This window comes from Peromyscus maniculatus, chromosome 1 (assembly GCF_049852395.1).
Source record: "Peromyscus maniculatus bairdii isolate BWxNUB_F1_BW_parent chromosome 1, HU_Pman_BW_mat_3.1, whole genome shotgun sequence".
In the NCBI taxonomy this organism is placed as follows: domain Eukaryota; kingdom Metazoa; phylum Chordata; class Mammalia; order Rodentia; family Cricetidae; genus Peromyscus; species Peromyscus maniculatus.
In genome coordinates, this window is record NC_134852.1 from 208,418,598 (window position 1) to 208,432,650 (window position 14,053).

A 14,053-nucleotide genomic window follows, 5' to 3' on the forward strand; every position below is an offset into this window, starting at 1 on the left:
TGGGATTAAAGGCGTGCACCACCACCGCCCGGCTCAGACAACATTTTTAGAATACTGCATACTCTACCTCTGCTGCTTCTGAGCATGCTGGTCCAAACAGAGCAGGAATGTGTGCTCTCTGGACCTGGTCGATGAAAACTTCAAGGGACTCCTTGCTGCTGCATGCTGAGTTGGTGTAAGTGAACTCCCAGCTCAAGTTCCCGAGGCCCACTGGCTCTGAGTTGAGTTCATCCACAGCTATCTGGAGGCCTGCCCCCAGTCTTTGCACACTGAAGGCATGAGAGATGTTCCACGGGGCATGGAATCCCACGGTGAGCTTAGCAGCTTCAGGACAAGTCACTAGCACAATGACAAAGAGCATCAGAACCAAACATGAGTGACCAGTATGATTTTCAGCTCTAACACAGAGCCTAGACATCAGTGGGACCTCAGAGCCTGTCCTGGAAGCCATGGATAGAATCTAACAAAGTATCGTTACACAGCTCTGATAGGCTCAGCCTTCTGACCACCCTTGCCCAGAACTTATAAGAGAGTGAAGAGTCCCCAGAGACCACAGCTCGCTTTCTAGTCAGTGACACTAATTAACAGAAGCTGTCCCTTTCTGAGTCTCATAGAAAACAGGCATAAGTGGCAAGTCAAAAAACCCCTGGATGTTGATTCAGTGATATCACTTACAGCCTTCATGTTACTGAACAAGTCACATGACCCTATGTGAAGACTGGGGCCCACTCAGAAAGCCTGCCCTACCATTCTAAATGCACTTCATGTTATTTGTATGACCTTGGACCTAAATGGTGCAGGGCTTCTCTAAGGGGTATTTGGGGGTGGGCAGGAGGATTACAGGAGAGCTTGTAAATCTAGTCCTCCATACAAAGCTTGCACAAAGAACCATTCCATCAATGGTCTTATGGCCTGGGGCGATAGATCATTTGACTAAATGCTCACTGTGCAGGCTTGAAGACCTAAGCTTCCACTCTCAGAAGACACTTAAAAAGCTGAGCATGAGGATGTGAGCCCGCAATCCCAGCCCAACAGCGGTAGAGACAGGAGGGGCCCCGAGGCCAGCAGGCCAGCTAGTCTAGTGGAATCAGTGAGACCCCTTGTCTCAGAACTAAGGTGGGGAGCAGTCTCTGCGATGACCGCCACATGTGTGCACACACATACACAGACAACACACAAGAAGTTAGATTTCATATGAGTATCGTAGTAACAATGGTAGTTACCATTTGCTCAATCAATTTTACAGAAAAATCTTAGAAAAAGTAAACGAATGTTTATGAAAAGGTTTACTGCCAACCCAGGCATACTGTATCTCCCTTTCCTGGGCTTGGAGGACCAGGAGCTGATTAGTACTGGATAAATATTGGCCTTCTCTCTGCATAGATAAGGGCAAGAAGGTTTCAGATGGGGGTGGGGGATGTCACCTCTTCACTGCTTGACACATCACAGGGAGACCAGGACCTTTGGAAGGCCACAGCCATCCCAGGTAAGATGGCCCAGCCATTCCCCAGGCCCATCCACACTAATCTAAATGGTCAACTTCTCACCTCCCAGGGCTTCCATCTGGGAAAAGTCTGCCCTCTCACACTCATCCGTACTTAGATATTTTAGCACAGTAGACTCGTTATGATTCTCAAAGCTTCCTAGAAGTCTCTCCCAAAGGCTAGGACAGTGACTCTAGGACCCCACTCCAGACTTTCTGAGCCAGAATGTGCTCCAGGAAATGCGCATTTGAGGTTGTCATGTATCTTAGATGCACTAAGTCTTGAGAAGCCCTGACAGTCTGAAGTAAGAGGAAGGGAAGCACTCAGTTACTGCTTCTCTTCCTTCAGATACAATCCCTTAAACGGCCTCAGCTCACTCAGGCCTGACTCAGAAGGAAACCACGCTACAGAGGGTGACAGAGGCTATTTCTCTCCTCTTAGAGTTAATGTGTGCAGTCTTGAGTCAACACCTCCTTCCTAACAAACTCTACCAATCTTTTGCCTTGGGCAAGTCAGATAGTGCTGTGAAATGGTTTCCTTCATTTCACAATGAGGCTAACACCAGCCCTCTCAGATTGACTTGTGTGGATGCCAGAGCCTACATATGCAACCTAAGACCTCCAATTCAGTAGGAACTCAGTAAGATTTAATAGGTTAGGGTTTGGAATAAGTCTACTCAACCTTTCCCTCCAGGGTGATGAGAGGCCAAAAAAAAAAAAAAAAAAGGAATTAGCTTACCTGGAATGAGGCAGGTTCCAATATGGCATGTGGGAGAAGTGGGGTGCATGTAAGTCCATCTCCTGGCCTATTTTATGGGGAAAGGTATCGACTCTATGGAGTCTGTCTGCTCCTCTGTGAAGTGGGGATGGAGGAGAGAGACCTATGAGCTTGCCAGTTTCTTGCCCTAAGATCCCAGATGGATCCTGAGCTGAGTACTATGGGATGGCATGCTGAGTGACAGGTGCATGCTCTTTTTCAGATATGGCTCCCAGGTTCCTCTCAGGCATGGCTTGCACTAACTGTCCTGGGAGCAAAGGGAAGCCGCTGTTACCTGTCTGGGTGCCAACCTCCAACCTTCCACTATATCTATCCTTAGGCCTTCTCCACAGCCAATGGGACCCAGTGTCTGAGATGAGGCTTCTACTCAGCAAGGATCTGGGGAGCCAGAAGAGTTAAGACCAAACTGGGGGATCCTGTATCTTAGGTCTGCAACAGAATAATTTGCTCAGGATTCAAAGACCACTGCTTTAGAAACAGTGTCCGTTGCTCCTGGAAGATGGGGCTCAATCACTGTCTCTGAGTGACTGCTAATGACAGAACCTTGGTGTTCCTGAAAGGCCCCACACAAGGAGAAGAGAATCCTGCCCTCCTTCCCAAAGGCTCTGCCACCCGGGGATTCAGTCCCTCCGTTATCTACCATACCTCTCTCCACAAGGAATGAATCTTGGACACCTGAGCAGGAGCTTTTGAAGATCTGGGCCTTCAATAGTTACAATTTCTCCCAGCCATCATCAGAATCCAAGCTTAGCTGGTTGGGCTGGCCTGAAGTCCAGAGTTCTAAATATTTATTTCATAGTCTTTGATTCCACTTCCAGGGTTACTGACCCTAAAGCCATGGCATGAAGAATAAAATCTGTCAGAAGTAGCAGCGGGAAGAGGAAGCTGACTGCTCCAGGAGTATGTGGCCTTCAAACAAACTCATTGATCAACAGTGAGGTAATTAATTACAAACTACTTTCTTGTGATTTTAGATTTTCTAAAATCTTTTTTAAAATTGTCTTTTTATTCAAGCATATATTGTACATTGAACATATCACTGCCCACCTCCAAAAATGTTTTCTTCTTTTTATAACTTTTTAATGATTCTTTGTGTCTTTCACATCATGCATCTTGATCCCATTCATCTCCCTGTCCCTTTGTATCCACCCTCTGCCCTTGCAACCTCCCCCACATAAAATAAACTAAACAATAAAATTTGTTTGAAAAGAAACAGAGAAAAAAGGAAAAGAAAAATCTCATCTTAGACCCTGTAGTGTGACACAGTGAGTCACACGGTGACCCTTTAGATCACATATCTTTACTTGCACATGTTTGTTACAAATGCTCATTGGTCTGATTCGAGGCCTCTGGCTTCTGCTACACTATTGGTACTGGGCCCTCACTGGGACTCCTCTTGGACATCCTATTGTTGCCCTGTGTCATGGAGATCCTGCTCCTTTGGATCTGCAGGATCAGACTCTTCATATGCTCCAGCAGATCATAGATGAGGTGGATTTTGGAGTGGGCCAATGCATAGTCCTGGTCCTAGACCTGGGTAGTTGCAAGGTTGGTCAGCCTGCCAGCTCTCCCTCATCCTCACCACCAGGGTGAGCTCTCCAGCATTGCCCTGGCTAGCTCATCCTATGCAGCAAGGAGCAAGGGGTGGCTCGATTGTCCTGCTTTCGCACCCTCAGAGCCAGCTCACCCACACCTACACCACTAGGTGACACCAGTGGCCCAGGCAAGGTACAGGGGCCACTCTGCAGAGCACTGCAGCTGGTGAGGGGCAGAGACCACTCTCACGGCCTCAGGGCCAGCTCTCCCACCTGCCACAGGCAGTAAGGGGTGGGGGTGGGGGAGGGCATCTCTCCCTCATCCACACCACTGTATGGCAGATGAGGGGTGGGGTCAGATCTCCCATGCATGTCGTCGTGTTCTCAGGGTAGCTCACCGTGTTTCCTGCTTTTTCTTGGCTAATGGAAATGGAACCTAGCGCTTCTTGTGTGATAGGCAAGTGCTCTGTCATCAATCTACATCCCAGGCCAGGCCTCCAAGACCGTGTGTGTGTGTGTGTGTGTGTGTGTGTGTGTGTGTGTGTGTGTGTGTGTGTGTACATGTGGTATGTGCATGTGTGTGGTGTGCGCACACATGTTTGTGTGTTCATGTTGTGCACACAGTATGCAGAGGTGAGAGGAGGCTAGAACAGGATGTCAGGTGTACTTGTCTGTCACTCTTCACCTTACAGCCCTGTGACAGGGTTTCCCACGGACCCAGAAGTTCTTTTTCAGCTAGGTTTGTTGGCTAGGGAGCTCTAAGAATCTGCCTGTCTCTGTCACCCAACGTTGGGAATTACAAACACATGTGGCCATGTTCAGCTTTTTCAGATGGGTGATGGGGATTCTGAACCCAGATTGTCATGCTTACACAGTAATCACTCTAGCTACCTACCGAGCCATGCATCTCCTTACCCCCCATGGACTTCTTTATTTTCACACATCCCAAACACTGGGCCGGTCTACTGTACCCCAGTTCATCACTCTCGGGTGATAACATGCTTTTGACTCATGAGAAAATGTTTCCCGTCTGTGCCAATTGACAGAACTGTGTCCTGCATTCGGCATCTGGCCCTTAGCGCTCTGCTGGACAGTCATAGAGAACCAGGCAGGATGTCCCTCCTGACTCCCCCACCCTCCTCAGCCTCTTGTCTGTAGACAACAGAGGCCCTCCCACTTCCTGGCATTTCCTCTCAATTCTAGTTAAAGACCCTGGATTAGCCAATCAAGCCCTCAGGGTGGCTCATACCATGCTGTAAATTCAGGGAACCACAGCTGTGAAGCAGAAGGTATCCTTTAAGGACCCAGGAGGAGGGAGGTGCAAAAAAAACATTCTGCTCTAAGTATCAGGGCTCTCCCTGCCTGTGACACACAGGAGCGGTGCTCCTCAGTTCCTGCCTCCTGCAGTGCAGACTGTGGGATGAGACACAAGCTGGCTTGGACAAGTTAAGGTTGCCTAAACCCTCAATTTCCTCATCTATAATTAGCCAGGATGACTTTATGTGGCCAGTAAAAGGAATAAGAGACATAAAACACCCAGCATAGTGGCTGACACAGAACAATAGCCAATAAACAACACAGTTCAACAAAGGACTGTCCTACAGTTCAGATCATAAACTCTATTGAAAGGAGTTCCTGCGGTGGGCAGGGGGGGGGAGCTGCCACTTCTGCAGAAGCCAGAGGATCAGGTAAAGGACATTTCTGGCACAGCTTGTAATGTATGTGCATATATAGTGGTGATGCATGCATCAAATGGAATGACAAAGCTTGGGCTGGGTACCAGAAAGAAAAAAGAAAGCTCACGCAGGCAAGTTTCCATATGTTACTAACATCAGCCTGTGTGACTGTTCTGTATGTACTGAGTCAAAGAACCTTTGGCTTCTGGTAATCAGCATTATCCCAGAACTATGCAATGCAGGACACATTCGTCATTGACATCTTTCCTACTGATGTATTTAAAAAGTGAAAGCAGAATGGAGAGGTGACTCAGATGGCCGCATAAGCATGAGGCTCCAGTTTGATCCCTAGCACCCAGTGCAAAGATAGGTGCTTACAATCCTAGTAAGGGGAGGCTGAGACAGATGAACCACTGGACCTTGCTGCCTGGCCACCCTACCCACCTGGGGAGCCTGAAGTCTCCCAGAGGAACCACACTCAAGAATGACCTCTGGCCTCTACATGTATACACACATATACAGACACAAATGCACCCCAACACACACACAAAGAGTGAGAGCAGTGGAAATCTAACTTATATCCCAAATATTATCACTTCAACATGTAATTGGAATTTGAAAACTTGTTATTTTTTCATACCAGATCCCCAAAATTCAATATATATTTTGTCCTTACATCTCAGTTTAGGCTCACGTCATTCAAGTGCCTGGGAGCCACCTGTAGTCTGGGGCCATAATCCTAGACAGTGAACGTGTAAATCTTCTCTATGAACTGTCTTTCCTGGCCCCTGGGTGGTGGCCACATTTTGTGAGTGTTCATTCACAGAATGAAATGCATTGGAGTGAGGAGATGGATTGGTGGGTGAAGTGCTTTCTGAGAGAGCATGAAGAACTGAGTTTAATCCCCAAGAACCCACATAGAAAGCTGTGTTTTATGTACTTCTGGTCCCAGTGTAGAGGAGGCTGAAACAGGAGGATTCCTGGACTGGCTAATTAGGGAGCTACAGACCAGTGACAGACTCTGTCTCAAAACAAAGTGAAAACCCTGAGGAAAACCCCTGAGGCTGATCTCTGACTTCCACACAGATGCACACACACGTGAATGTGCACCTGTACACACTCATGCACCCACACCCACATGAACACACATAAATACAAATTGTATGCATTGTTCCTCTTCAAATGGATGCTTTGAAGCATTTAAACGTTGAAAAGTAGTCAAATCCAGCTATTAATAATTAATAAACTCACTCTCACATAACATAGTTATTGTTTTGTGACAAGAACACATCTGCTCTCTTTGCATTTTTCAAGAATATGGTATGTCAGTCCAGTAAGATGTCTCAGTGTGTAAAAGCATTTGCCATGTAAGCCTGATGACCTAAGTTCGATCCCCAGAGCCCATAGTACAAGGAGAGAACCGATTCCCAAAAGTTGTCCTCTTACCTCTGTATAGGCACTTGAGTATACACACACACACACACACACACACACACACACACTAATAAATAAAAAATTTCATGAGAATACAATATGTCACTGTGGTGATTTGAATGAAAATGGCCCCCATAGGCTCACAGGAAGTGACACTGTTTGAAAAGATCAGGATGTGCAGCCTTGTTGGAGGAAGTGAGTCACTGGAGGTAGGCTTTTGAGGTTTCAGATGCTCAAACCAGGTCCAGTGTCACTCTGTCCTCCTACTTCCTGCTGATCCAGATGTAGAACTCTCAGCTACCTCTCCAGCACCATGTCTGCCTGCATGCTGATATGCATCCCATCATGATGATAATGGACTAACCTCTGAACATGTAAGCCAACTGCAATTAAATTTTTCCCTTTATAAGAGTTGCCATGAGCCGGGCGGTGGTGGCTCACGCCTTTAATCCCAGCACTCGGGAGGCAGAGGCAGGCGGATCTTTGTGAGTTCGAGGCCAGCCTGGGCTACCAAGTGAGTTCCAGGAAAGGCGCAAAGCTACACAGAGAAACCCTGTCTCGAAAAACCAAAAAAAAAAAAAAAAAAAAAAAAAAAAAAAAAAAAAAAAAAAAAAAAAGAGTTGCCATGATCCTGGTGTCTCTTCACATCAGCTATAGTCTCTGTTACACAGCAGAACTGAACTTGCACTTCCTGTTTAACTGTCATTATACCCCCTTTAACCATTGTCTCCCACCCTCCACTTCCCCTTCACCACTCACCTGTGTTAACCATTGTTTCCTTTCCCTGGAGAAATCCACTTTTGTAGCTTGCACTTATGAATGAGATCAGGTGGCTTTAAAATTTTTGTGCCTGCTCTTTTTATTTAACATGATGTCTTCCAGGTCCATCTGTGGTGTCACAAATGACAGGATTTTGTCTTTTTTTTTTTTTTTTTTTTTGGTTTTTCGAGACAGGGTTTCTCTGTGTAGCTTTGCGCCTTTCCTGGAGCTCACTTTGTAGTCCAGGCTGGCCTTGAACTCACAGAGATCCGCCTGCCTCTGCCTCCCGAGTGCTGGGATTAAAGGTGTGTGCCACCACCGCCCTGCAGCCCAAGCTGGTTTTAATCTCCTCATAAAGCAAAGGAAGACTTTGACTTTTGATTCCTGCCTCCACCTCCTGAAGACTGAAATTGTAGCATGTACCACCAACATACAGTTGTATGCAGTGCTGGGGATTGGACACGCAAGGCTGCACTAGGGCTAGTTAAGAACTCAATTCTCCCAACTGGCTTATGGCCTTAGCCCCTCTACTTTAGTTATACATTAGACTTTCTTTGTTCATTTGTTGACACTTTAGTTAATTTTATATCTTGTCTCTTGTGAATAATGCCACAAGGCATATAAGAGTACAGATGTCCTTTCAACATACTGATTTAATTTTCCTTGTATATATACCCAGAAGTGGGATTGCTAGATCTCAGTCTGGATGTTTATTCCTTGCTGATAAAGGAGCAGGTAGCTAATATCTCCATGTTCTGATTTGTTCACTCCATGACACTGATAACTATGGTGTTTGTATGGAATAATAGAACCCCTAGAATACAGCTGTCTGTCAGCACAGCAGCCACCCTCAGTAAAGAGTTAATTGGTGTATCTTGACCTACTGTGTATCATGAATCACCAACTAGGAGGCTCAATTCCAAGGTTGTAAGTCAATTTGTTTTCTGTGGTTTGGGGGAAGGAGGGATGAAGAGCTAGAAATTGGGGGGATTTCTTTTTTTATATTTTTATTAATTGGTTGGTAATTTCATACAATGTATTTTGATCTTATCTATTCCCCATTTTTACCCCTAACTTCTCTCCAGGCCTAATCCATCTCCGTACACCCCCAACTTTATGTCCTATTTTTTAATAACCCACCCAGTCCAATTTGTGCTTCCCATATATTCCTGGGTATGAAGCCACCCACGGGAGTGTGGCCACCCTACCAGGGACCACACCCCTAGAAAAAACTGTCTGTCCTTCCCCTAGAAGCCATTAATTGTCCATAGCTCCCCATTTAAGGGGGGGGCTGCTAATGAACCTTGTCTGGTGGATGCTTCTTCTTCTTGCTATTGTGCAAATAGCATTCTTGCCAGCCAATTGCATATCTTTAGGTAACACTTCCTTCCCAGAAAGAATGAACAAGTGGCCTCAAGATAATGCATGCCCAAGCAATCGCTGTCAGTAGCTGGAACTGAGGGAAATGAGCAGCTGCAGACATCGAGCTGTGGGTTCAGGTTTCCTTTTGTCCTCTGTGAAGCCCCCAGTGACGCAGCAATGTCAGCCCCTAGAGTGGAGCCGAAGCATTTCGGCATTAACAGATTACAGAGAAGGGAGAGCTGCTGGTGGAGAGAGAAGCCGGCTAGAACATCTAGCTCATCAGTGCCTGCCGGTGTGTGGAGTGAGGCTTTTGAGGGAAATGAGCTCAGAAGCAGAAAGGCCGTGCCCTCCCCCGCCCCCGTTGAAGGAGAGGAAGGTGGTGATCAGCTTGACATCTGGTTTCAAGGGCTTATTGGGTCCTGCTGACTTAGAGCAAGGGTTCTTAATGTTTATCAAGAGATCACTGACTGTCCTCAAGAGAAACATGTGTGCACACAAAAGAATAAGGGAGTTGTAGAGTTGATGGCACTGAACTACAGAGATAAGTTTACACTCTGGACCAAGACTACCTGAGCTCAAAGTTTAACCATGAGGTTATTCCAACTGCTAGCCATGTACTTCGAACACGTTCATTGGCCTCTTACTCCAAGAGGACCCTTTCATTTCCGTCCAAAGGATAATAAGATCTTCCTAGGGTTGCTGTGAGATTAGATGAAATGCTGCAAAACTCTTAGTGCAGGGCGGCCACTTGGTAAGTGTTCCATAATGCTCTCCACTGTGGGCCTTGATTATAGAAGGCCTCTGCAAGGATCTGAACTAAGGATGAGGAGCTCCCTGAGGACCTTCGATTGCTGCCTTGGAAATGTACTTTGAGCATCATTAGCCTTTTGAAATAGCAGATAAGCAGAATGGCATGGAATTCCAACAGCCAGTTAGGAGAGCCCTTCTAGGAGAGAGTTTTCGGGTACTTTGCCCCTTCTTTCCATATCTCAGTTGATGACAAACTTCAGCGTCAGCTCTGCCATGTGGGAAGCTAAAGTTCAACCCTCATAGTCCTCACTCTATGACACTTCTACCTGCTAGTCAGTGAACTCTGGGACATGCCATGCCAGCTCTTCGTTTTCTGGTCCATCACTGCTAAGCTGTCCTGAGTTGTTTCATGCTCAGCTCTGACACTGCTTCTGTCTGCTCTGGGGCCATTCTGCCTGACTTGGACAAGCGGTCACAGTCTAATAGCCTCCCTATCTACATGTTGGCATCTCCACATCTCCAGCCATTACAGGCGTCTTGTGCAGCCATTGTCCTCCTCCTCCTCCTCCTCCTCCTCCTCCTCCTCCTCCTCCTCCTCCTCCTCCTCCTCCTCCTCTCCTTCCTCTCTTCTCCTTGTCCTCCTGTGCTGGGACTCAGGGCCTTGCACATGCCCAGTGGGCTCTTGCTCTTGGACTTCCTCCCCAACCCACATCTTTCCTTTCTCATATTCCACCTCTCATTCTTACTCTTGCCCAAACTTCTTGAGGAAAGCATTACTTGTGTACATTCTACAATCTGAACACCCCAAAAATATTCTAAAACAGACACTCTAGAAGCTTAAGAAGACTCTTCTAGATTCTAAGATCAGAATATTATTAAAAGAAGAAATTTCAGTTTTCCTTTATGACTTATTAGAGTCAATATTGTATAGAATCTTGAAGTAACTTATACTATAAATTTTTTTGTTATAGTGCTGGAAGTGAATAAAATTTTAAAATAACACTTTATGCCATGCCAGACTCTTAAAGGACAATAGGGAAATCACCAGATGCTACAAATAACCTAAAAATATTTAAGAAATAAGTGTGCTCTCCTTCCCCACATCATCATAGCCTAATCTCCAAGGTATAGGACCTCAGGAAGTGACATGTCCTATCTGAGTTGTTCTTTCTCATTCAGGCAAATTGCCACCTCCATCCAGCCAATTTTAAGGACCAAATGAAATATTCATCTTGGGGTCGGATTCCCATCCCTTACTATTGGTCTGGATGTTTGAAGGTCTCGTTGACACTCACACCTCACAGATATGAAGCGGCAGCTTGGAAGAGTCACAAGCTAGGAAGTGTGGTATAAACATGTCTGCCTTCCTCTGCATTCAGGCCCTTGGACAAGCTAAGCTGATTTCTATCTGTGAAGTACTCCCCACCCTGAGCCCACGAGGCAGCATGGTTGTTCTGAGGCTGTGTTATAGAGTTCTGGAATGTCAGTGTCTGGGATTCCAGAACTATGGTGGATTGGATGTACGGTTCCTTTGTCCCTAAGAAAAGGCAAAGAAGGTCTATGAAGACCATCAGAGGGTCACGTGGCAGAGTGTGTCAGGCTACCTGTCAGGCACCACACATCTCAAGAACCTCACCTGTCAGTGGCCTAAAAGAATGAAGGTTTGTATGTTTTAGGGGCTGCTGGATGCCCAAGTTGAAAGGGATTTAAAAATAATTACTGTATTCTAAAGTGTATGGTTGTGGGTACTATAAAGAAGCTCGGTCTGACACACCAGAGATGGTGGTTCATCAGAGGGAAAATCACCTGCTTTTGCAGAAACACAACAGACACATACATGCCAGGTGGAATGGAGACCTGCCTGTAATCCCAGCTCTTGGAAGACTGAAAGCTGAGTAGGTGGACTAGCCAGAGAGTTCTGGGTTCAAGTGAGAGCCTGTCTCAATATATAAAGTGGAGAACAACCAAGCAAAACAATATCAGTATGTACACACACACACACCTGCAGATACACTCAACAGGGACACCTATCACATAAACATGTGAAAAATATTTTATTTTATTTTTTAGGAGAGGAAAAGATGGTATGGCCTGCTAGAGTGTTAGAGACCTGGACTCTGGGCTTTTCACCACCTTTTGAAGTCTCCAATGTCCCTGAGAATAAAGCAAGGTTGCTATGTCATTGATGATTCATTCATTCCTCATTCATACAAGGCTACCCACTTGTTTTGGCCACTCTGACTCTGCATGACTTTGAGTCAGATGTGTGGAAAGGTGGTGTGAACAGCCAGTGGCGGGACTCCTGTTCAGCTCAAGTCTCCCTCTGGGGCTCAGTCAGCTGTGCAGATTCTCCAAAAGCACCAGTTCAAGTCCGGGTCAAACTTGGCCGTAACCAAGGCTATCCCTAGTGCAACCTCTATAGATATCGTAGTATCTGGTCCTACTGAAGGTAGGGTAGATGTTTGATGCAAACACTCATCTCGAGTGGCACCCATGCAGAATCAAAACCGTGGCACGGGCCCAGACAATGTGTTGTAACATTCCCTCTGGGGAACTGTGACATTTACTAAAGTTTGGAAACCACAGCTTGGCTTGGCATATCTTACTCTCTGGAGAGTGTGGTATCAGCAGGTGTTCAGTCAGTAGTTTCCTGATCAACATACCTTGGCACTGGTCCAGTCTGGTGGCACTGACACCCAAAGTTCTCATCAGTCTGCTCTCTTCAGAGCCTCTTAGAAGCCTTTTTCTTTCTGGTACTAAGGAAGTGTTAAGGCTCTTTAGGGAGAGGCGACCTCTGAGGTCCATGCCTCTAAGACCTGAATGAGAAGCCCCTATGTCATGAACATGCTAACCACCCCACCCAGCAGGAAATGGTGCTGATGCCTGACTTTGATATTGGACACCTGACCAGGTACATTACAAAGTAAGCCTTTCTCTACATTTCTAAAGGGCTGGCACACAGAAAGCAGGCAAGCATTGAAGTTTCACTGATGGCATTGACCAGAGAGGTAGGATCACAGAGACCAAGCATGGTGATGGGCATCCATGGCCCTGCCTTAGGCCTGGGTTGTCTACTACCTGGTGGCAAGATTTTTAGCACCTTCTTGAAAAGAGTTCATTGGTCTGACTCTGAAGTAGAGGTTATGCAAGGTCTGCAGATCCTCTTTTATCTCTCCGTCTATATTCCTTCTGATTAGTGATGCCTTTTCAGCCTTAATGATTTAGGAACAACATAGGTAATGCGCATCTTCCACACAGACAGAAGGGAGAAAATAGACTACACTATGAGGCAACAGCCACAGTGCTTCTTCTTGCTAGGGGCGAGTAGGGCAGGCTGTGCCCCTGACTCTGCTCTCTCGGAAGACAGCCCACTTGGGTTGGTCTTTTGGTTCACATTCTATACCTCAGGCCAGCTCTGCTTGCTTGCTTGCCTTGGAATATCCTTGATTATCCTGGCTTTCCTAGAAGGCTCTCTCCAAACACAAACTTCCACTTTGTCCAGATCTTTAAACCATAGCCTGAGTCAGTGCCAGTGACTTCCCCATTTCCTGTCATCCTGAAATTAAGGTACACTTTCTCGGCCTATTAGTCTAGTCTGGCCTCTTCCTTTCTCACTCCCAAAGATGGTGGCAAAGAAAAACCTCATATGCAAAGTCCTATGCATGCCTACCCCTTCCCCTGAAGTCTGGGTTTTATAAGTCTCACCCCACTCAACAGCAGCTTTCTGAGCCAATCGCTCTTTTATTTTCCCTCTTAAGTCCATTGCCTAACAATCTCTTGTTTAACCTTTTGCCAAATTCTCCACTTCTGTCAGAGGTGACTGAGTGTTTGAGCAGGTAACTTCTACCTTTGCACCTTTATTGCAACAGGTCCAAAGGTTCCAGAGGAGCTGGCAGGACACTCTCAGGACAGGATCCAGTGGCTTCAGGTGTGCCTAGTCCCTGAGCGAGCGTGGAAAGGCAGAGGCAGCTGAATGTGGTGCTGAACCAGCGAGCTAGCTGCAAGAGGAGCCGTTCCTCGACCCAGCTAGAACTTCGACTGACTGTTCTCACAAGGTGAGCTGCCTTCTCTGGTCTATGAGGCGGTGGCGGCGGGAGTAGGGAGCTTGTGGGGGAAGGTGGGATGCATATTCATCCTCAACCTGCTTAAAGTTCTTTCATAATATGAGTGGTAATCTCAGCTGACTTGTGTGGGAGGCAAAGAAAGAAAGTGATTGGAAAGGGAAATATTTGAGCCATTTGAATTCTAGAAGAGAGAGGGGGGAAAAGGATTGAAA

General features: G+C 46.4%; 2 protein-coding genes across 2 annotated transcripts in view; one reads left to right on the forward strand and one right to left on the reverse strand.

Moving 5' to 3' along the window:
• LOC102924232 (guanylate cyclase 2G-like) overlaps positions 1-11,233 on the reverse strand; it is a 53,260-nt gene extending 42,027 nt beyond the window's left edge. Inside the window, exons 1-5 of the mRNA XM_042265356.2 lie at positions 11,035-11,233; positions 7,666-7,794; positions 2,907-3,090; positions 2,223-2,336; positions 68-339 (exon numbers count right to left, since the gene is read on the reverse strand). Coding sequence (XP_042121290.2) covers positions 68-339; positions 2,223-2,271 — 321 coding nt within the window. The 5' untranslated portion in view covers positions 2,272-2,336; positions 2,907-3,090; positions 7,666-7,794; positions 11,035-11,233. The remainder of the gene's footprint in view (positions 1-67; positions 340-2,222; positions 2,337-2,906; positions 3,091-7,665; positions 7,795-11,034) is intronic.
• Positions 11,234-11,270: 37 nt separating this feature from the next.
• Acsl5 (acyl-CoA synthetase long chain family member 5) overlaps positions 11,271-14,053 on the forward strand; it is a 49,251-nt gene continuing 46,468 nt past the window's right edge. The window contains exons 1-2 of the mRNA XM_015997093.3: positions 11,271-11,438; positions 13,647-13,832. The gene's annotated coding sequence lies outside the window, so the exon portion shown is untranslated. The remainder of the gene's footprint in view (positions 11,439-13,646; positions 13,833-14,053) is intronic.